Raw genomic sequence first — 22,749 nt, 5'->3', positions numbered from 1 at the left:
TCTGCATAAAAAGACAAGTCTTAAGTTATCAAGAGAAGAAATTTCTACCTATCTATCTATCAAGAGGAACAGATTTCTAGGAAACTAACTGTAGCTCAGTATATGTGGCTTTAGGGCATGCCCCAGGGAGTAGCTGCTAGAGACTGTATAGTTCCCTCTCGCTGCCATTCAAAGTTACTATCACACCTGTACAGCGTGCAACTTTATATGGATAGAGCTCTCACTCCAAAAAGAAAGAACAAGTTACAATTTGTACTAGATAATGAAAATTACACAGATAAATTGCAAGGTTAATTTACAAAATGATAATTTATCAGTACAGTTTCAATTTCCCCTCCCCTCCTCGTCTATAATTGTGTTTTCCAGCAACCAAGTATTTTACACGCAAACCACCATACGTGGATTTTTTATTTCCAGCCAGCACGGTCCTTTGATCTTCCTACTCATCAAGAGGAGTTCCAGGCTAGAGGTGTTAGTTCCAAATACATGGGAAAACGTTTGTCCTTTCAGATCCTGGGGAAGCCGAGGGCATTCAGCCTAACAAGCAACAGAAAGCAGTGAGTCATTTCACCCCACAGAAGTCTTCAAGGTTGACACGCTATATTCAGACAGCACCTTAACAAAGCTACACAATACCTGAAATCACTGTAATTTCCCACAAGCAAAGCCTTAATCCGTAACACCTTACAGTAATTGAAGAAATTACACTATTGACTTGACTTAAATAGGTGCATATCAAAATCAGGACAGTAATGTAAAAATGCACTGAAGCAAAAGTTCTTCATCCATACTAGATACAAGACAGAAATAATATCACCAGCCAAGACTACAACAATGTTCAATGACCATTTTAATACAGAAACTGCTCTTGTTGTAAACTTAATTAGATAGTTACAGCTTTAATCTTGCCTGTCGTATAAAGATTGGATAAAAGTGTTTCTGCACAGCTGAAGAAAATTTTGAGATAGCTAGAAAACCCGATGGGATGCTGCTTTTGCATCTAGAACTACGTGCTTTTGCACATAAAAAAATGGTTTAAAAAGGCATTATCTCAGCAATTGACCCCACAGGTTCAAGACTGCCGAATCTCTTACATTTGAAACCAAATCAAGTGTTTTTGCTAATGAAGAACTGCTACTGATGTTCTCATGGGAATTTTTTTTCATCTTTGCTGCTGAGTTTTACAGCTCTTCAACAAAAGTCTTCTCACCCAGCTGCTATTTGCAAGAACCACATAAGCAGAGATATCAGCTATATTCTGGACATGGATTCAACAAACCATTTAAGCTTAGTATGTAATTTAAAACATCTTACAGTACTTCGAGCCCTGATTCAGTACAGCTAAAGTGTTGTTTGATTGATTAGTGGCAAGGTGATAAAAAATAAAGCAGGATAATTGGGAACACAGATTGTTGTAAATCAATAAGCAAATTATAGTTAGGTGGGAGGAATGCAGTAGTTGTAGGAAGTACTTTTTCCCCTTGTGTTTTATTTACACAAACAGAGCTAACACCAACAAATCAATGTTATAGGTTACCTGGTAATGAACTGATTTTGTTAAGGACTAACCAATATACAAATGATAACAAAAAAAGGCACAAGCTTAGCTATTAACCTCGTGGTTTTTTCAAATTACAAGACAATGAGCATCTAAAACTAAACAGCAACAGAGGTACTGCCACTAGCCCACTAAATCCTGCAAATCTTTAATATTTTTTCAGAAAAATCATAAAATTCTTAATTAGGTAAGGAAGCAGGTTATGGTGTTTCATCAGATTAGTTATACTCACCGAATATTTAACTTCTAAGTATTCAGATTTTGCTGGAACATCCGGGATCTCAAAAGCATAATATTTTTCTACTTTCTACAAAAAACAAATATATTATTTTTTCAGTATCTCCCAACTGAATATTCATTCTGTCCAATAAGAAAGTTAATGAAATAAAGGCCAGCCAAAACATACATCTCAAATACCATAGGCTTGATCATACGTTACCAATTCTGCAGCTCATTATAACTATGTAAAGACAGTAAGAGTGTTTTAATAGCTGTATTTAAATCTCTTCAGGTTTTCTTCGCATGAAGAGTTTTTACAGAATTGACTTACAAGTTTACTATCCACTATAAAGTAAAAAAATACCAGCTCGATAGCTAAAGGAACTCAGAAACATTCACAGGCTTCAGACGTATTCATGAGAATTGGTGTTTGCAGACCACCACAAAAATCACAAAATCACTGAGATGGAAAGACATCTCCAGAGATTTTCTAGTCCAGCTGCCTACCCAGAGCTGGGTCAACTAGAGTGGGTTGCTCAGGGCCCTCTCCAGTTAGGTTCTGACTATCACCAAGGATGGAGACTCCACAGCCTCTCTGGACAACCTGTGTCGGTGCCTGACCTCCCTTACAATAAAAAAGTGGTTTATATTCTAATAAATTTCATGTGTTTCAAATGGTACCTATTGCTCTTGTCCTCCACTGGGAACCAATGAGAAGGACCTGCCGGAGTCATCTTTACTCCTGCCCATCAGACGTTTATACACAATGATAAGATTTGCACCACCAATCCCTCACCCCAAAAGTTCTCTTCTCCAAGCTGAGCAGTCCCAGGTCCCAAGTCTCTCAGCCTCTCCTCACATGACAGATGCTCCAGGCCCTGTAATTATGTTCCTGGTCCTGTGCTGGAATTGTTCCAGTATGTGCACATCCTTCTCGTTACCAGGGAGCTCAGCTGAACACAGCACTCCACATCTGTCTCACCAGGGCTGCACAAGGGGGGAAGACCACCTCCCTCAGATCTGCTGGCAATGCTCTGCCTCATGCAGCCCAGGGTGCCCATGGCCACCTTTGCCACAAGGGTACATTGTTGGCTCTTGGCCAACTTTACGAATACCAGGATGACCAGGCACTTTCCTCCAAAGCTGCTTTCCAGCCAGCAGCCACCAGCATCTGTTAGTGCCTGAGGCTATTCCAGTCCTGGTGTAGGACTTACTAGTTCCCTTTTTTGAACTCCACAAGACTCCTATAGGCCATGAGATATTTCCAGCCTGTTGAGGTTCCTTTGAACAGCAGCACATCCATCTGGTGTATCAGTCACTCCTCCTGCTTTCGTACTGTCTGCAGAACTTACCGAGTACATGCTCTGCGTCATCATCCAAGTTATTAACACAGACACTAAGCAGGACTAGACCCAGTATCAACCCCTGGGGTACACCACTAGGGATTGGCCTCCAGATGGATTTAGTGCCGCTGATCCCAACACCGAATGCAGCAGTGCAGCTGGTTTTCAGTCCACATTGCTGCCCACTTACCTAGCCCATACTTCATCAGTTTGTCTTTGAGGGTGCTATGAGAGGTAGTGTTGAAAGCCTTACTAAAGTCAAGATAACAACAGCCGCTGCTCTCCCCTTGTCCACCAACCCAGTCATCTCTTCATAGAAAGCTACCAGCTTGGTGAAGCGTGACTTCCCCTTTGTAAATCTGCTGAACACTCCCAAGAACCTTATTGTGCTTTGTGTCCAGAAAACAGTTGTTTTCACAATTAGCTGCTCCATCGCCCTTTCCCAGGGCCTGACGTGAGCCTTTAGTTCCCTGGACTCTCCTCCTCCTAGCCCACTATGAGGGTAGCTTTGACATTTGCTTTCTTTCAGTCCTTAGGAACCTCCTCTGATCAACCTTTTTAAAGATAATCAAGTGTGGCCTCACAATGACATTGGCCATCTCGCCCTGTACTCATGGGTGCATCCCATCAGGTCCCACACAACCCATCATGTGTCCATGATCCCAGTGAGATTGTAGCCCTGTAGCTGCAGACAGTTCCTCCTATACTGCATGCTTTAGCATACCAGCTCTTCAGAGAGGCACCCAAGAGAGCTGATTTCCCAGCCATCTGCCAGCTGTTTGCTTTATTACATGCTTAGAACAGAATCATTTCTATGACAGTATTGTATTTTTCATTTTGAGGGACTTGGGTTTTACTAGAAAGTAGTCAAGTTTGTTTACATACCTCTGACAAAGATAGTTAAAGCAGTCTGAAGTTCAGTACAAATTTACTGAAAGTTAAGTATCACTTCTGCTTTCTTCAAAAACAATAATGATTTTCTACAACATGCACAGCTTGTCAGTTTCTAAGAATAACCACCTTCATTTTCCAAATAATTACAATATTCTGTTCAACAATGTTACGGTACCTACTGAAATGCCATGTTCTACCCCCTACTATATATGCTCTGCCCTGTAATACTTCATAAACTTGTTATATACTATTACATATTATATGACTGTTATATATTATCGTTGTTATGTTATGCCATAACTATGCTAGAACATTATTCTTACTACAAGAATTCTTAGGGGCCCCTTATTAAATTAAAAAGCATATTTTCACTGGACACTGCACTAAGTTGAGCACATTATACATAGAGTCAGCATAATCTACTTACCCTTACTACTAGGGTAAGTGTAATAAGAAAAAACAAAGTCACCATAAATTGGAATAAAATTTAGAAATAAACAAAATATATGCACAGCTCAGTAGACTTGAAGTTATCTAGTTTTACGGTTGGGTGGGTGGGGGCTTTTTCCTTATTAATATCATCAGCAAGAGCTCCCTCAGAGCACTATGATGAGCTGTTAAGCATGCTATTTCTTGTAATGCTGCAGTTTTAAGGCTGCAAAGCCTGGTAACAGAGGAGAGGGCCCTCTGCTATAAATAGGAAGGCAGCAAATCCAGAAATCCATCCAATCCAAGGCATCAACAGCTACACGAAAGCATAAAAGAGTAATATAACTTGGTACAAGAGCACCACTATAACATCAGACAAGCATTAAAAATTAGCATGCAAATGTAGATCTCAACTGCTGAGCCACTACAGCACCTCAGACGAGCAGCACATCATAGCCGTAACATAACAGATGGCAACGTGCTGCTTTTAGCACGTATTACTGGTGACCCCCCACCCCCTTTTATTTTATTATTTTTTTTATTTAAAAAAAACCCTCCCAAGCTTCAAACAAGTTCTCGCTGCAAACGCAAGCTGAACATAGTGTAAAAATAGTACGCTGCAGTGACTCATCTGCGTTATTCCACAGAGCTCAGCTCAATTACACAAGCAGTCTGGTCATAACTGCAGTGAATGAATGCTTTGCTGCAGAGTAATCTGCCCTTCAAGTGGCCCTTCAGAGAGCAGAAATGAGCAGCAGTGATTAGCTGCTAAGTTCCTAAGTGGAGTAAGGCTGCTTTCAAAATTGATTTGCGAAGACTTGCTAACTTGGCAGCAGTGCAACCCATCGAAACTACAATTAGCAGCAGGTGCGGGAGGAAATGATCCGGCTTAAGTGTATATCTGTTCACAGGGACCACGTTTGGTGGCGGCGAGGCCAAGAGGCACGCGGGCACACGCACGGAGAGCAGCTTGTCCCGGTGCATAAACACGCTGGCTTCTCTCTGCATCACTACAAAACTGGGTATGCTAGGAATAAAAGAACTTTGGGTGCACGGCAGGTATGCTAGTATCCTTTCTGATCTCCAGCTCATGGTAGAAGAATCAGAGACTTCGTGTTCCTCTGACCGCATCGCTCACAAGCGCTCTGCTCACCTGAGCAATATTGCCATTAGCCTCTTAAAAAAAAAATAAATCTTTCAAAACATCAACCCTTAATACCACAGTAGTGGAACACTGGCTGCGTGTTACAGTACAGGAGGGGTTTTCCAAAACATTAGCTCTTAACTACATACAGTCCCAACTGTGTGGAGATCACTCTTCTGGAGCAATCACTGCGCTGAGTGCCACCACCACTTCAATTCAAGAGCCCTGCACACCCCCACGGGAACACAGAGGCAAGGACTGGAGAACAACACAACATTTCTGGTGGAATGGCTGCAGTGAAAAGCAAGATGATGACTCCTTCTGGAAAACAGATTAATAAGGTATATAACCAGGCAAACTGAGGTCTCCCGGAGAGGAACAAAAGAAGAAGACGGTGCAGTAATGGAACAACCCCACTACTTCCACAATTACCTTGCAGGCATCAAAAGGATCCCCTGCTGCAGAGATATACGCCTGGCAGATTTGGTACCACTTATTCAGTGAATTCTGTGTTAAGCTGGAACAGATGAGTTACTATAATACCTTCCTTGAATAGTCGTCCAAAGGCTCCACCAACAGCCCTGCTCCCCAAACTTATCTTTTCCTTATCCCACACGCTACTAGTGCCATACCCTCCCTGCTAGCTCCAGTTCTCATGAAACAACTAACCTTCCAGGAGGCAATAACTAGCAAAATCAGCAGAAAATTATGCCATCAAAATAAGGTGGATAGACTTTACCATGGTAGTAAAATTCAGTTTACTGAAGAGTCTGATGAATTAAAAAAAAATTTGAATTCCTACTGTTTAGAAACACTTCTGGTAGGTTATTCCAGAGCTTCTCTGCACCCTCAACTATCCTGTCTAATTTATTCATGAATTAAAATTTATGATTTTGTTCTTTTGCTAAAACTGTCCTTTAAATAGCTTTCTTGCTGCTCATCCCCTTTTAACGTTTTCAGAGAGCAAAAAGGTTTCATCATTATTCTTCACTTTACTAGGCTAAAAAAAAAAATAAAGCTCTTTCATAGTTATCTCTGGTATAACCGATTCTCCTTTTGTCTCTCCTGGTTTCAGCTGCGACAGAGTTAATTTTCTTCCTAGTGGTTGCTGTGTTTTGGATTTAGTATGAGAATAACGCTGCTAACACATACTGTTTAGCTGTTGCTAAGTAATGTTTATATTAAGTCAAAGGCTTTTTCAGCTTCCCACAGAAGCTGAGAGGGAGCATAGACAGGACAAGCTGGCCAAAGGAATATTCCCTACCACGGACATCACGGTTGGTACATAAATGGGGGTTGGCCGTGGGGCAGGAATCCACCACCACTGCTTGGGACAGGCTGGGCAATCAGTCATGGGGTAGTGAGCAACTGTACTGGATCATTCATTTTGTATTTCTTTTATCATTATTTTCTCTTCTGTTATTGCTCTATTAAACTGCCTTTTATCTCGACCCATGAGTTGTTTGGTTTTTTCCTTTTTCTCCCTCTTCTCCCTATCCTACTGGGTGGGGAGAGGAGCGAACGGCTGTGAGGTCCTAGATGCTGTCTGGGTTCAAACCGTGACAGTCTCACCTTCCTAATTACCACGTTTTGTACCTGTTGTCACTTGAGTTAGTCTTTCCTCACCAGGGTGGTCAAGTGTTAAAATATTCTAAGATCTGAACAGTGCCTTTGTGCTGCTACTTCCCTGTTCCTGCTCGGGATCACTCCTGCGTTACACCCAAGGCCCCCAGATGCACTGCAGTCACATCTCCAGACAACACAGCTGGGTCTTTCACCCCAAGCTCTGTGTAAACTCAGTAAAACTTCGATAAGCTTTGAACTAACATCAGAAATAACAGTTCAAATACTTCCTGCATGTGGTTTACCTTGACTTTTTAAAAGCCATCTTTGAAGGATGAACTATATTACTCCATTACCTCACTCACACTATTCTTCCTGAGCAGGCCATGGGACAAGTGGAAGCTTCCTAAGAATCTGTTAGCAGATCCACATCTTTCCAAAGGCCTCTCCCCCTCCTTCCATTTCAGGAATACAAGTGTTTGTATCCTGTCCTTTAATGAAGAATTGAAGCACCCTGAGTTTTCTTCCCTCGTTCCTGAAAGGTTCTTTGAACAGTGAGCCATTACAAACTTGGGTTTTACCTGTTGTTACCTTTTTGATCCCCGTACATAATGACTAAGTTATTATCAGACATACAAGAGAAATATCACTGCTAAAACTGACAGAAGCTAAATTTGCATCAGAATTTTGTCACAGAAAATAAGCTAGAATAAAAAAATAACAATAAAGTTTTACAAAGTTCTACTGAATCATGCATTTTCCCTGAACAAAGTAAAGAACAGTACATGTTGCTAGAAAGACATTATTTCTTGCACGAATTTGCCATCTAAGAAACAGTGTTCCCAGTTTCACTTTAACCATTTAAACTTTCTGAAGTACTCTGGCTTTGAATTAGCTGACCACCTGAGGGTCTTTCCAACCTGAATTACCATATGAACTTGTTTTTATTTTCCCTCATTGTTATTCATCATTTCCCTCATTTCCCTCTTACTGTTAAATTTCATTCTTCCAGCATTTTTACTTGCCATCCCATTTCCTGATCAACTCTTCAGGAAAGGATCCTATAAGCCACAAGATTGCCAGCCAGGGAAAAATTACAACTAATTACACTACCCAGTAATTACAATGAAAGCCAGCTTTTCCAGACTAATGCCACTTTACTTCAAGAAACGGAAAAGTTTCAGAGTGCTTCACTCTGAACAAATCTTTTGCTCTAACTCCCATGTTGGCCACCTTTCCCCACACAAACCTCCCACCTCTGCCTGACCCTGCCAAGAGACAAATGCTCCATGTAAGTGAACAAGAAAGCTTTCTCACACTAGCAAACTAAATCAGTCCAAACCTGCAAGGCTATCAGCAGCATCAGCTCTTTTCCTGCAGACTTAAGTATTATATCACTGTATGTGCAAGTTTTCCGTTTCACAAATTTGGTTTTTCCAATGTTCTCTTAAGGATTTGTTGAGCAAACAGAACACAGCAAAATAACACTATAAGACTACTGCCCACAACTGTAAGCCCAAAACAGCCTAAGTTTCAAGACTGTATGACAGTCCCCACAACTTTTAACCTCCTGTATAAATACAATATGACAATCCACGCTCCGAACAGCATGGATCTAAAAAGATATATCTGAAAGGGTGAGAAGAAGGATGAGAGCACCAAGAGATAAAGTTCAATAAGACACCTGGTCAAATGCAAAGACAGTCTAATCCCAGTGTACCGATCTATCTGCTGAACAATACAACCTTTCATTTTAAGTTTTGACACCATAAGCTGATACCCAGGATTTAGGCATCAGAACTTCTAGCTGTTCTGTATTCTCAAAAACAGCTCAGCAGGCAAGAAAGACGGTCCGCCCTTCAATCCAGTTTCAAAGAAGCTAATGAATGATTATTTGCAAAAGCAGTACGTTTAAACTTCTGGTGGAACAATCATACTGCAGATTTACTCTTCTTAAAGGAGTATGGATATTTGGGAAGACAATGGAATGCCTTTTACAAGCAGGTACACTTTTATATGTCAGGAGTCACATATCTGCATTTCAGCATAACCTCCCCCACTGGACAGTGTTTCAACAGACCTCCCACCTTACGAACCAGAACAACAGAAAATAACCAAATAGGAGTCTTGTAGACAAACCTTGGATTTGAACTTCATGATCTTATACTTTGGTGAAATGCAGTCATTGAATTCCTTGAAAACACTCATTATAGTTACCGGAGTCTCTGTCTCTTTTCCAGTGGATAGGTCCATTTCCTCAAAAACAGAAGTCAGGTTTTACCAATTAACAAAAAATGCCAGCAGACATGACCAGTAAGTTGAATTTTGTTTTGCTGTTATGAATCATGTATCTCTTCTTTGAGGGAAAACTACACTGCAATCCCCCAAGAAAACCCAAATGTAAAAAGTATTACTTGAAGCAGAGTGTTTAAAAAGCCCTATGCTTCTTATTGCCTAAGCAGCAAGTCTAAAGGTAACAATTTGTTTGCAGTTGACAGTTAGGGGCAAGGGAAAGCAGCAACGCTTTACTCTGCATCCCAGGTGATACACCATGTTCACGTTGTATTTAACTTCACCACCTACCTCAGACAACGCTGGCTTCAACAGTTCCCATAAACACACTACTAGAACTCATAACCTGCCACAGCAGAGTGAAAGGTACTTATGTTTGACATCCTTAAAAGACATACTTACTGTTTCACGTGGCAGTAGATAAACTGTTCTCTCAATATTTTTCACTGTGACACAACAGCTGACATAGGTGTTTGCAGATTCAATCCAAACTTTGCCAAACAAAAATACCACACCTAAGGAAAAAGGGAAAAGCAAAGAATTCAATATACAGTTCTTAAATTAATCATTCTTAAAGTTGCTTAAAGCAGCTTATATTGCATTCTTGCACAGAAACACAATAATTTCTGGGTCAGGTCCTTGAACAACGAATCTTTCCAATGTATCAGCACGTTCTAAATAATTTTAAATACCAGCTTTACAAATGGATACCTGTATAGTTCTTTATGCCCCCACCTCCATCACTATAGTAACAATACCTTAACATGTGAAATTCAAAATGGCATCACACAGCCAGCCTTGGAATTCTGTTCTGATATTCTATTTCTACCTACATTAGTTTGATAATTCATGAGGAGAGGGAGGAAGGAGAGAGAAGTCAGTGAAAGCTGAAGATAATCAGAATGCCTGTGCTGTCAATCACTCCCGAAACATGTGCCATCTACAATTTTCTATTCTTCAGCTAGACCAGTACAATTAACCCATTTTTCCTCCACTTCAGTACCGTGAGATCAAGACTCTACTAATAATAATTTCTGAAAACAACTAGAAGCTGATCAACTGTAGAAAGTTTCCAACTGACTATTGTTAACAACTGATGACACCGAAAGATGTACGACATGGAAAGAAACCCTGGATGCTAAGACAGCGGTTGTGAAGAAGGTAGACATTCAGAAAGCCTATATACAGCAGGACTACTGCAACTGACTCTTCACTGTGGACCACGTCATTATTGTACATGCACATCTCTGAGCCATGGAGAATGTGGCATCAGCACAAAATGCTGCAAAATGCTAATCAAGTGATGTTAAACTTTGAAATAACAAGGAACAAAGCTAGCTGACTTTCATGTACAGCTTGTGAATAACAAGTAAAATAAACTTCCAAGTACAACTCAAAAACCCAGCTTCACCTGAGTTCTCTTCAAACTCCAAATAATTTGGAATTTGATTACATGAAAGACACTCTCCCTACAGTACACTACTGTTAATGAAATCAGAAATAATCAGAGCCGAGACTGTAAGGAAGATTTTGAAACCTGCATTTCTCCTTGGTCTGACACTGCATAAACAAGTCCTTGGTTAAGAGATATAATTTATCTTTGCCACGCGATCTCTCAGACATGAAGGCACCTTTCTGACTCCATTAGACCAAAGATAAATCAGTGAGGATGCACTAAGACGGATGACAGCGTTAGAGTGACAGGCTAAGAAAAATCATTTCTTGAGTGCTTGGAATAGATGTGAACAAGACTACTTTTGTCAAGGACAGAGAAGAGAATGCTGCGGTTTTGAAGATGATGAGAGCAAGGAAACAAGCTTTAGCTGCACAAAGTATCTTAGAGATTTTAATACAGAGGCAATCTTCAAGATTTAGACAGTTTGAATAAAGGGATCTAGAAAGAGCGCAAATTACAGATCTAAGTGACACGATGAAGTTCTTGTCCCTAGCAATCTTTCTTTTTTAAAGGGACAAAAAACTCAGATAGGTTTGTATCATACAGAAAGATGAAACTATGGGAGAGACCACAAAACAGGAGCTGGTCACTTGAACAACTGGCAATATTAAGAGGATGGAGAAGTTAACATGTCAGAGGTGTAAGTATAAGCAGATGAGGTAGAAAAAAGGATACATGAGCCAATCAAAGACCACGTAAAAGGCTGCCTGGATTGCAAGGACAAACTACAATCAACTCTAGCATGGACAAATAAGTGGAATTAATCCCCAGATTTCACAGAATCCAAGTAATTTAGGATGGAAGGAACATTTGGAGGTCATCTAGTCCAATCCCCTCCCCATCATTCTTCCAACATGCACACAATGAAAGCAGGGCTTCAAAGAGTTCTCAGAGACATTTCATATGTAAAACCAAGAAACGAGAGAAGAGATATCAGGACTTATTCCCTGGAAGTCTGATTATGGAAAGAGGAAAAAATAGGAGTAAAGCTTATAAAATACGAGGTCTGTGAAAAGAAAAATCATGTTACCAATGAACCAAAAGGGAAGGAAAGTCAAGAGAAAGGGAAAATGTCTTGCAGAGGGGAAAGAAAGGGCAATTTTTATTCGTTATTTCTTTAAAATGTTAATAGGATCACAATTCTCAAGTTCTCTGCCTAAGATAGTAAAGGGAGTTATGAAAAGTAAGCCTCCAAAAATCATTAAGTTTGAAAGAGTCCTGTGATTATGCTATAGTATTTACTCTTCAGGCAATGCATTTGACATCACAGCAAATGAGGCATAAACAAAGATCATGAACATGTTAAACAAAAAGCAGTATCAAAATTTTCCCTTCTACACTACTAATTGAAAACAGGTGCAGCCTTTATTATTCCATCCTGAAAAAGTCATAATGAGAAAAGAACACTCCTTGCATGCGAGGAACAGAAATCCTTTCATAATTATGTTCCATTCAGCAACCACTGACTTAGAAGACAAAAAAAAAAGAAAAAGAACAATAGCGGGGTCTTTAAAAGTAGCAATTTTGTATTAGAGCCATTGATTTCATCAAGATATCTATGATTATTACCACTCCCATCACCAAGCTGTTCAGCCCAGCACAGTCTCGTATTTAAGTTTGGCATCCCAACTCACAACAAAAGGTGTAAAAGAGAAATGTATCTGACTCAATGCTTACAGCATCAACCCAAAAAACCTTCAACAACATATGGAAGAACCTTCCGGTAAACCTACATGAAGCACAAATTAGAAACCCAAGATCCTAAAGCTGCTGATGAAACAAGAGGACGGGTGGGAAGTGCGTAGAATAGATGTGAATATGACTTCTTTTGTTAGGGCCGAGATCAGAATGCTGCAGTTTTGAAGACGATGAGAGCCAGGATTCACACTTCAACCGCACAAAGAACCTTAGAGATGTTAATACAGAGACAGTCTTCAAGATTTAGACAGTTTGAATAAAGGGATCTAGACAGAGCTTTTATTTTTTCAGGCCACCTTCTGTCCTTGATAGGCATACTTTTCCCTCATATAAAATCATGCAACTGCTATTGTGCAGACTTTCTAACAACCCACCAGAATTTTAAGTTACGTGTCCAGTAACGAGGAGAAAGCACGCTCAATTGTTGTACCACTGAGTAAGAAATTAATATCAGCTGGAACGCACAGGGTTTTAAGGCAGCCAGAGGGTCACCTACATTGAGAAGTGCTAGTAGCCCCCTTTGTACCTCCCTACTACTTATACTAGACCAAGAGACACCATCCTTATTTTGCCCCATCATAGTGCTCCACACGGAGTGCCAGGCATGGAAAAACAAGAGATCAATGTACAAGCTATAAAGCACAGAGAGACATAGCTTAGGCAACTCTGAAAATCCCAGTTACATAGAAAGAATCAGAATGGCATCCTCTGCCTTTAACGGAATAGTTACCTGGCTGGCTGTACTGATCTTCATAAGCATCCAGCCAATAAAATTTTAAGACTTGATCATCATTTTCCCCATTCACAAGTGGAAGGAGATTGGGGTCCAGCTGAACTTCGGCCACTCCTACATCAGCTTCGTCCTCATCAATTCTGTCCCAACATGAGATATCTGGGAGAGAACAACTTCTGCAGGTTTTGCAGAAGAAAAAAAGAAACAAGAAGTAAAATTGTGCCTCTGCTATAACCACCACTGCTTCGCTTCATTTCAGCCCTATGTTGCTCTTTCCAGTACTGTGCAACATTCCCAACAGCTGCATTTCCTCAGATTTTTTCTGAAAAGAAGGGTGGAGTGACAAAGAGAGAAACCCACCAAGTATGGTTCTTAGTACACAACACAGGCTTCAGAAGTCATTCACCTGGTATTTCAACCTCAGTCATTCGAGCCTTTATGTAACTAATACATCCATCCATCTGTACAAGCTGCTTAGTGGGAACAACATATTATTTCAACAAAACCACCTTTTCAGTCATTAAATGTTTAAGTCTATTTAATCATTAAAATATTTTACAGTTTAAAGGTATAGAAAGATATGATTCAAGATTCTTCCAAACAACAAAAAAAATAATGGGGAAACCCCTCCTTTTTTCCTATTTCCAAAGACATAGCTGTTCACCATGTGAAATTATTTCAAGTAACAATACTATTAACTAGAATTAACGTTATGAAATACCTTCATGGTAGCTTAGAACAAGCATTGTTAGAAATTCCTCATCTTTGCTTACTGTCAGCAAAATTCATTGTTCAACACCCACACAGAGCCACCTCAATGTACTGAAATATGTGTTATGTTGTCACGTACTAGATCCCGAGAAAATCAAGTATTTTCAATTAAGTAGCTATCAGCATGTTCAACATTACCATTTTTAACATCACTACAAAAATAAAACAACATTGCATAGCATTATCATCATTCTGTCTGTATCACAATTATCCCATTGGCAAAGACAAACACGAAGATAAATCTAAGGCTTACTGCTGGAAGGAAAAAGAAAAAAAAAAAAAAAGCGATTCTTACAAGACAGATGTCTCTTTCTTCTCTGATTCCAGCTGCTCTGTCTCTTCCTTTTCAATTTCCTTGTCTCTCTTCAAGCTTTCAGCTGTCTTAGGTATAGCTTCCACATGCTCTGCTTCCATAGGTTCATCAAAGTCCTCCTCATCAAAATCCATCACTCCCTGATCATCATCTGGAAGTGTTGCACATAGAATTAAGGGCTTGAGTCATCAAAATTACACACTGTGTACTACAATAGTGTGCACAGACAGCACACTATATACATTAATGTAATGACAGTATTAATAGACATAAAAAACATCACATATAAGCTAAGCATCTAACTAGAATAAACTAAGAAGTGTTTTAACACTAACATGCTATATTTAAAGAATTCCCAGAACTTGTTTTGATTTCTTTTTCATACCTTCAATAGCTTTCTCTTCTACTGTCTTCACTATTCCCCCATTTTCTGTAGCTTTTTGCACATACTCGATATCCTCATTTTCAGAGACTGTGACAGATTTTGCTGTGTAATTGGGACGTTTAGGATGAAATGAAGCTGGAGAAAGAGCTTCCTTTCTGAGATGAGCAGGAGCTTTCTTTGATATAGGTGTGATTACCTGAAAGACATTTTAGCCATGACTTAAAAAGATTCTCTAAAGAGCAAAAAAGCAGAAAAAAAAAATAATCTAGCACTCAGTATTTGCAGAACCAGTAACCAGGGCTAGAGGAAATGCTCCATATATGCTGCAGCATGGTAACTAAAACTCCTCAAAAGTAAACTTTAAATTCTATAGCATCGTTTATGCTGTAGTGTGTTTCTACTATAATTTAAAAAAACAGTTTAAAACAGGCCATGGTTGACATTTAATTAAGTTTGTGGTTACTTTCACTATTCTTCTCACACAGCACTACTCCATTCCTAAATTAAAACCTGTGTCAACTGAGTATGTGACAATATGCCTGTCCCCGGGCAGGGACAGAGCCTGGAACACCTGGGGAAGGCCCATACAGCAGCTCACATCTGTTCATATTGGTAATGAGTTCAAGATGTCTACGGGACCCCATAGGTCTAGAGAGCAGAGTGTGTCTCCATTGGATTTCTTCATGCTACAGACATGACAGGGAGAGTGAGTAAAACAAAGCAACCACATTTCAGCATGCTCTGCAAGTGTAAACTGTTAATGCAACAAAAACAGTTTGTTTTTCAAACTGGATACCACTCTGGCCACAGCGACAGAATGGAAGATATGTATGAAGTGGCCTCCACAATGAACAACAGGTTTCTGCATCTGCAGGCCCTTAACCTGCAGCAAGGTCCAAAACCTTTATCTTTGAGGAATTTAGAGTTGCACACAATAATTTCTAGAATTTTAACCTCAGTTCACCTACTTCTGCTACGGCCAACAACAAACTCAGCCCTTCATTCACCTTCAACAGAAAGCAATCATTACTTTATCTACCTTCACTAACAATTTTTTGCTAGCTCAGTCAAATGAATTTTTTCATACTTCTATCCCTGCTCATCTCCTGAGGTAGAAAGCATCACTGCCATTTTGCTTTTTATGCCCATTTATTTTCGAAGGCTGCGGTCTTCATCCTCTTCATCTGTTTCATTGTTTAAAATCCCCAATCTCTCCTCCTGGGACCACAGAAGCTATCTCCTGAACAGCCTGCCTGGGAATTAATTTCCTCAATGTTTCCTATAAAAGTGACCACTGTTTTGCACCATAAAGACAAAGATCCTCTCTTACTATACCTCCCCCCCTTTTTCTTTTTCAATTACTTCTAGGCTCCAATACAACTGTTGAAATGAGTGCCACTGGTGATTATTTTCAATGTAAGAGTTGATCTGATTATTGCAGATGATTTCACAAATCAGACTGATCTACCATACTCTGTTTGCCCTCTACAGACTCTTACCAAATACCTCATTGTATGTCCAGCTATAAAGTCCTTCTCATTTACCAGAACTCTTAACAAACTGCTGGCCTTCCATCCTTAGCAGCCCGTCCCTCCTTTCACTCCAAAATCTTCCACTGGGGTAAACTTCTACCCAGAGCTTCCATTTTCCATTTGCTTTACGTTTCTGCAGAAGATGAGGGCTTTATCCCTTTCCACACCCACAAATCCTCTTTCTTCTGCTTATTTCACTTCCCATCATCCTTTCCTTGCCACAAGGATCTTTTCTACTCTCAGGAAAAAAGAGACAAAGTAGAAGCTCATCTTCATGTGATGCACCTAACACTATAAAAACAATTTCACCTGTCAAATGTAAGAGCTGTATACTACTACTATACTGAAGATACAGAAAGAGTTGTTTTCTGTTTGTCTATTAACATGGAAGGGGAAGACAAAAATGCATGAAGTTACATAGTAACATTGCTAAGGAAGCTAATGAGAAAGGTAATTTCTATAAGCAGAAATAAGACAACTGTTTTCAAATCAACCAAAATGCAGATTAATTCATATCGATGAGAATTTCTTTGATTTTCTTCCTTTACCTTAGGAGTTTGGGACTGCACAGAGAAAGGATTCAGTGGCACTCCAGCAGATCTTTTCCTTTTCAGCATTATAACTGGTGGTGGACTTATCTGAATATTGAAAGAAAAAAGAAAGTCACAAAAAGAAGAGGCGTTGTTTGGTGTTTTCTTTTGCCTTGGTTAGTAACATTTTCCGTCAAAGAGAAAGGTGGCCACAAGTATTTCTCATTGGCCAAGAAAACACAACTCCTGATATACAACTCAGCCACGTAAAAAGAAAAAGTTATCTGAGCGATCAGCCCATGAAGACAGACACCAGATTTTTTTGTTAAAGTTTGAGAGGAAAACAGTCATCTATAAGTGAAACGTTTTACAAACAGTGGGCATTTCAGTAGTTAATCGTGCCTTTAATTCACAAGTATCAGACTAACTGGTGTGATGTTCTTCATGTCTGCTGAAACAGTAGTACTGAGCACACATACCTTAAGAAAGGCAGAAGTGCTCTTTCAGCACTATCGCTTTAGAGGAAATCCCATTTTTATTTATTTACATGTGCAGATCTTTTACACTCAGCCCTATCAACAGCTAATAACAAAAGAAATTTTAGAAAACGAACAATAAAGCCAAAAAACCAATAGTGAACTACTCTTTAATTAAACAGAAGCCATAGTGTAATTACTAGCTCTATTTCCCCTAATCAATGCTCCACAAAATTTGACAGCATTAAAATCCATTTGCTTAATGATTTGAGGGGTTTTGATAGCCTAAGATACTATAACATTCTATCAGATGTGATAGGGAGGAGTAAAATAGCGAGCAAGCAGAACCAATAGAACAACTGTACATTGGAACATCCACACCCCTCGTACTGCTCTGTAAAAATACTACACTTACTATGACACAACATCTTTCAATCCAGTATCTCACCACGGCAGCAGTTTCACGGTTTGCCCATGACCAATCCTTTCACTTTTAAGAAGTCCTGCTAAGGGGTGTTAACTCATTGAAAAGCCATTACTGATGAGGAACAGCCTCCTCTGAGACAGTCCAACCCTGCTACTCCTGACTCGGAGGAAGCACTCATCTGGTTCTCTGAAGCAAACTACAGAAAGCAGGAGGTGGCAGACAGAAGTTCAGGCTCCGTCATCTGCTGAAACAGTCCTCCCTCAGCTCCTCTCCTGAACCCAAACACACCAGATGGAAATATTCTACAACATACTGCCTGGAGCACGGTGATACACACATATGGTATAGATGATTCAGATGCAGGTAAGGCTTGTTTCACTCCACACTGACTAAAATCTGGAAGGCTGCATTGGCACAGGCTCTACATCACATTAATATAAACCCATCTCTAATCAGGACATAGTACTTTTGGCTTATCAAACCAATACAGTCACGCAGCTTCCGTATGGTGGAGATGACAGGTAGACTACATACATACATATAATATACCAAGCAGATGTGCTATGGAAGAAATCAATCTTAGATGGTCTAGTTCCAGGAAGAACTTTATTTTCTTGATACGTTCCACAGCAAGAAAAGTGAATGGATTAAGGTGTCTCAATCAGATTTTATTAATGTACTTACTTCAGCATTAAGATCTTGAAGAATATCCCCTAGTAAATCATCCTTTGACAAGTCCACAGTTTTCTGTAAGATAACAGATTAGCCAAACAGTTCTTAGTTATATGTGCAAACCCAACCGGGAGACCAGTAGCAAATGACTAAAGGCTTTCTATAAAGCACACACACATTTTCAGGAATGCTCCATATACAAGAGATTGTAACAGGAGTTTATGTCTTGCTAGACACAAGAAACTGAAACAAGCCTTTGCTTTACTCTACTCCCACTAAAACACTGCAAACAAGTTAGAAATCTTTAAATTCAAATACGTAAAAACTTACATCTGTGTTTTTCTTCCCAGCACTGGCTATAAACATAGACTTAATTGTGTTTGGCTTTGACACCACAGATTTTTTCACATTCCTTCTATCAACCGTAGACGTTTTGCCACCTTTTCCTACAGAAAAATATAAAATTGTGAATTCTACATCAGAAAAACTCAATGTTTAAGGGTTCACTTATCAGCAGGAATAGAGAACTGAGGTAGTCTACTTCTTCCACCTTTACAATGCTGGCTGAAATGAAGCCTAATTAACTTTCATTTGCCGCCAGCTTTGCAACAGCTGTCATGCACACATACAAAAAACAAAGCCCTACCAGCACCTTACCTAAGAAAAAGAAAGATACTTTACACGGAAGCATCTTCAGAAAAAAATCCTAGCATCCAGGAGTTTGTCACTAGGCTTGGATTCTCAACATCATACTCAATTTCTCAGTTTGCCACCAACTTCATAAAAGTTGGCAAAATCATTTGATCCCAGATCTTTAAAACCATGCAAGTATTTTAGTAGCAAGAGAAATCATGCATCCTTCAGATACTTTCAAGCTTTGGAAACCAAGATCACTCCCAGGTGCATTTGTTCTAGAGGTAAATATTATCCCACAGAAGACTGTAAGCAAAATTGTCCCAGTAATGCTGAAGTAGTTAGCGGTGATTTGGCTAAATTTGGCCTCAATTTGTGGACCTCTGTCTTCTCCCTCACAGGGGCTAAACAAAATCCAGTCACAAGCATAGAACTACAGAGCTTCAAGTAGCATGTCATTTGGCCACATTCATCACATGCTGATGCCAAGAAGTTGCCCATTTTAGACACCTTTTAAAAGCCACTGGAAGACTTTCTACAATAGTCATTTTGAACCTACCTTTCTTATTAGAACCAAGTGCATCATCATCTAGATCTTCATCAAAGATTTCCCTTCCATCTTCTACATAACCTATTCCATCTGTAGAAGAACAAATTGTTAAAAATCTACATTTTAAATTCTGTCTTCTGACGTTTCTAAGTATATTCATAATCCAAAGGCTTACATATTGAAACTTTTTTCCCTTTAATATAGAGCAAAAGTTATAAATACAAAAGCGTTAAAAACTACAGCACTCAGATTTATCTTTTATTGGTCTAAATATGTTATTATGTTTAATTAGAAATTATTGATTACAGTGCCGCTTTTTAAAGTTACATTACTGTTAACTGGAAATAAAATTTTAAAATCAGTTCTTAATGGAAAAATATTTTCATTACCATCCTAATTCTATGAGAACAATGCAAAAGATTTATTTCCATATAAACACTTAAATTTTTTTTGTCTCCAAAAACAATTTGTAAAAATGTAGTAACTACAACTTACCTGAAGTCATGAACATTATGAAGCCCACCTGGGTTATAACACTACAACCAAAACAACTTTCCAAATGAATCTTAACTTACCATCATCAACAATCCAGTCATCATCCTGACGTTCTCTGACCATCTTGGAGTATTCTTCCTCATCTATTTCATCATAAACACTTGTGAACTCCTCAACCTACAGTTAAGGTATGATGGAGATTAACAGTTCCTGTACCATTGTATTTTAATATAGGTCATTAGTAAGAATACCAAGTTCCCAAGAAATGCATGTTTTCCTACACTTCTACATTGTTCACAACTAGTAAGGGCAGAGACTCATTCAGTTTAAGTTTTCTTTTTTGGCAGTGACAAAAGACAAGCTATCAATTTTTTAAATTATCACAGTATACTGAAACTTAAAATCTACTGTAGCACTGGCACAGATTTCATCAGTTTATTGCTTATTTCACATTAAAAAAAAAAAGCCAAACATTTCTAGCAATGGAACCTTCTGACCTTTGGCTCTACTCTCAAACATCAAGATGAGCTCAATGAAAAGGAAGGTGATTTGAGATGGCCATGTATAATGCTGAAGATGCTCTTCTGTGTCTCAGAGTGAACTTGAGTGTTAATGATCTAAGCACTTCAGGCTTCTTTAGATTTTTCCACCTCAATGCAGAAGTCACTTCCTGTTGGCGTTACAATTAACTGGGCAGTACCAATGTTACACTGCCAGCTTTCAGTTCTACTAGTTAAATACTTAAATTTTGGTTTCCTTGTGGAAATGTCACAGCATAGCGACATTAATCGATTTCAGTCACTGAAGCTCTGAAATGAACTTAAAGTTTAAAATCATTTGAAGTTTAAAACCAAAAGTACTTCCTATCACAACATTAATGATACAACTGTATTTCGAAAGTTGGTCTTTCTCTGTGGGACAGTTATCAAGCAATATCAAGCATGTTTGACTGCAGTTAATAAAATTGGTTTAGTTTTGAAAACAGAAAGAAACTAATACATGAAACCAGAAAGTTGCAAAACAATTAGTTACATCCCAAAATACACACACTTTCAAAATAAAAAGAAAGCTGATCTGAAAGGCGGATTCTGTTTCACATAGCTTTTATATATATGTAAAGGATAGTTAAACATCTCAGCTCACATTCATTTCTTATTAAAAAGAAAAGATGAGGAATTTTCACCTCATATTTTATTTTTTCACCGGCTTTGGCTTTTTTCAGACGTTCCAGTGCTTCTTGCTGGCCTCTTCTAGACTTCTTCTCACGTTTAGAACGTGATGCTGCAAAACTTTCAGACTCAGGCATAGCTGTGATTAATTAAAAACGAGAGAGAAAACTAACTTTAGTAATGAGCTGCTGTTATCCGTGGTACTCGGTGTTCAGTGATGTATGACTAGATGGCTGCAGTTTTGTTAAAAATCAACACAGAGAGCTACTTGGCTAAAAGCAGAGTCATGGATGGCTCTAGATAAGCCAATTCTGGAATTGCACTGAAGGCACGGTCTCAGACAGGCACAGGGGTCAAACATACTTTGTGCCAATTCACAGTCAGCAAGAAGCTACCATCCAGATTTCCAAAGTACCTCTCAAATCTCATCAACCCCTATCTGTAAAGGATCCCCCCGCTCCTTCCTTGGGAATTTCCAGCTCTTTTTTATTTTGCATGTCTCCATGACAACTCAGGAACAGACAGACCGAGAAGAGGCCTAGGTTGCTACAAAGCAGTCATTTTTTTTTTTTTAAGGCTGTTTCACAATGTTTAAGAGTGCAGCTCGATTGAGGGAAACTACTAATTTGTTGACGGCAGAAGACTCCCATCCCATTTCCTCTGACGCTTGGCAACACTCCCCCTCCCCCCCCCCCCCCCAGCAAGGTGCTTCCACTTCTCTTAACCTTTTTTCCTCCCTCTTGATTTTAGGGGGTGATGGGACACGTTTATCTGACCACAGAGAACCCAAGGGTCCCAATCCACCAGCCCAGGACCAAGACACAGGGGTTTGGGGTGCGGGGCCCGATGCTGACACCCCGTCTGCAGGAGGGCAGAGGAGACCCATGGCCAGCAGCCAGAGGAGAAGGCCGGTCCCTTCCTGATGACAGCAGGAGGCCAAATTCTTCACAAGAGCGGAGAGAAATAAGCGAGGATTTGTATTGCTAAGGGTTGAGAGGAGCTAAAAAAAACCAAAAAAACCCCAGGCATTTATGCTGCCTGGTGCCGGACGTGGAAGAAGTGTGGAGGTGCGACACTTTGGGTACCCTATGCAAGATTTTCTGTCAATTCTGTCAGCCGGTGCCTCAAGGGACACCCTCCCCCTGAGACAAACGTTATTTTCACCGCCACCACCGAGACCCCCCCCCCCCCCGCCGGTGCCCGGGCCGGGGGCGGCCAGTCCACACACCTGCCCGGGATAACCCGGCCTCACCCCCGGCTGGGGAAACCAGCGCCGGTGCGGGGAACCGCTGCGGGGCAGGGCTGGGGGGTCCTCCCGGGTGTCAACCCCCACCCCCGCCGCCGCCCCGGCCCGCCGGGAGAGGGTCCCCCTCGCTTGGGCAGCGCGGCTCCCGCCCCGCCAAGCCGTCCTGCGGCCGGGGGTTACGCGGGACACCCCGGGTGTTCGGGGCGGGGGGCGGACGGGGA

The 22,749-nt window shown here is 40.1% G+C and overlaps 1 protein-coding gene across 1 annotated transcript in view; it reads right to left on the bottom strand.

Moving 5' to 3' along the window:
* POLA1 (polymerase (DNA directed), alpha 1, catalytic subunit) overlaps positions 1-21,419 on the bottom strand; it is a 209,903-nt gene extending 188,484 nt beyond the window's left edge. Inside the window, exons 1-13 of the mRNA XM_014948364.1 lie at positions 21,297-21,419; positions 20,194-20,290; positions 19,628-19,708; positions 18,766-18,881; positions 18,448-18,510; positions 16,879-16,968; positions 14,799-14,994; positions 14,396-14,564; positions 13,327-13,505; positions 9,845-9,957; positions 9,290-9,406; positions 1,791-1,865; positions 399-537 (exon numbers count right to left, since the gene is read on the bottom strand). Of these exons, the coding sequence (XP_014803850.1) occupies positions 399-537; positions 1,791-1,865; positions 9,290-9,406; positions 9,845-9,957; positions 13,327-13,505; positions 14,396-14,564; positions 14,799-14,994; positions 16,879-16,968; positions 18,448-18,510; positions 18,766-18,881; positions 19,628-19,708; positions 20,194-20,290; positions 21,297-21,419 (1,558 nt within the window). The remainder of the gene's footprint in view (positions 1-398; positions 538-1,790; positions 1,866-9,289; positions 9,407-9,844; positions 9,958-13,326; positions 13,506-14,395; positions 14,565-14,798; positions 14,995-16,878; positions 16,969-18,447; positions 18,511-18,765; positions 18,882-19,627; positions 19,709-20,193; positions 20,291-21,296) is intronic.
* Between the last annotated feature and the right edge of the window lie 1,330 nt (positions 21,420-22,749).

This window comes from Calidris pugnax, unplaced genomic scaffold (assembly GCF_001431845.1).
Source record: "Calidris pugnax isolate Ruff unplaced genomic scaffold, ASM143184v1 scaffold164, whole genome shotgun sequence".
Taxonomy (NCBI): Eukaryota; Metazoa; Chordata; class Aves; order Charadriiformes; family Scolopacidae; genus Calidris; species Calidris pugnax.
Note: the sequence above shows the minus strand (reverse complement) of the source record. Positions and strands in the feature narration are given on the sequence as shown.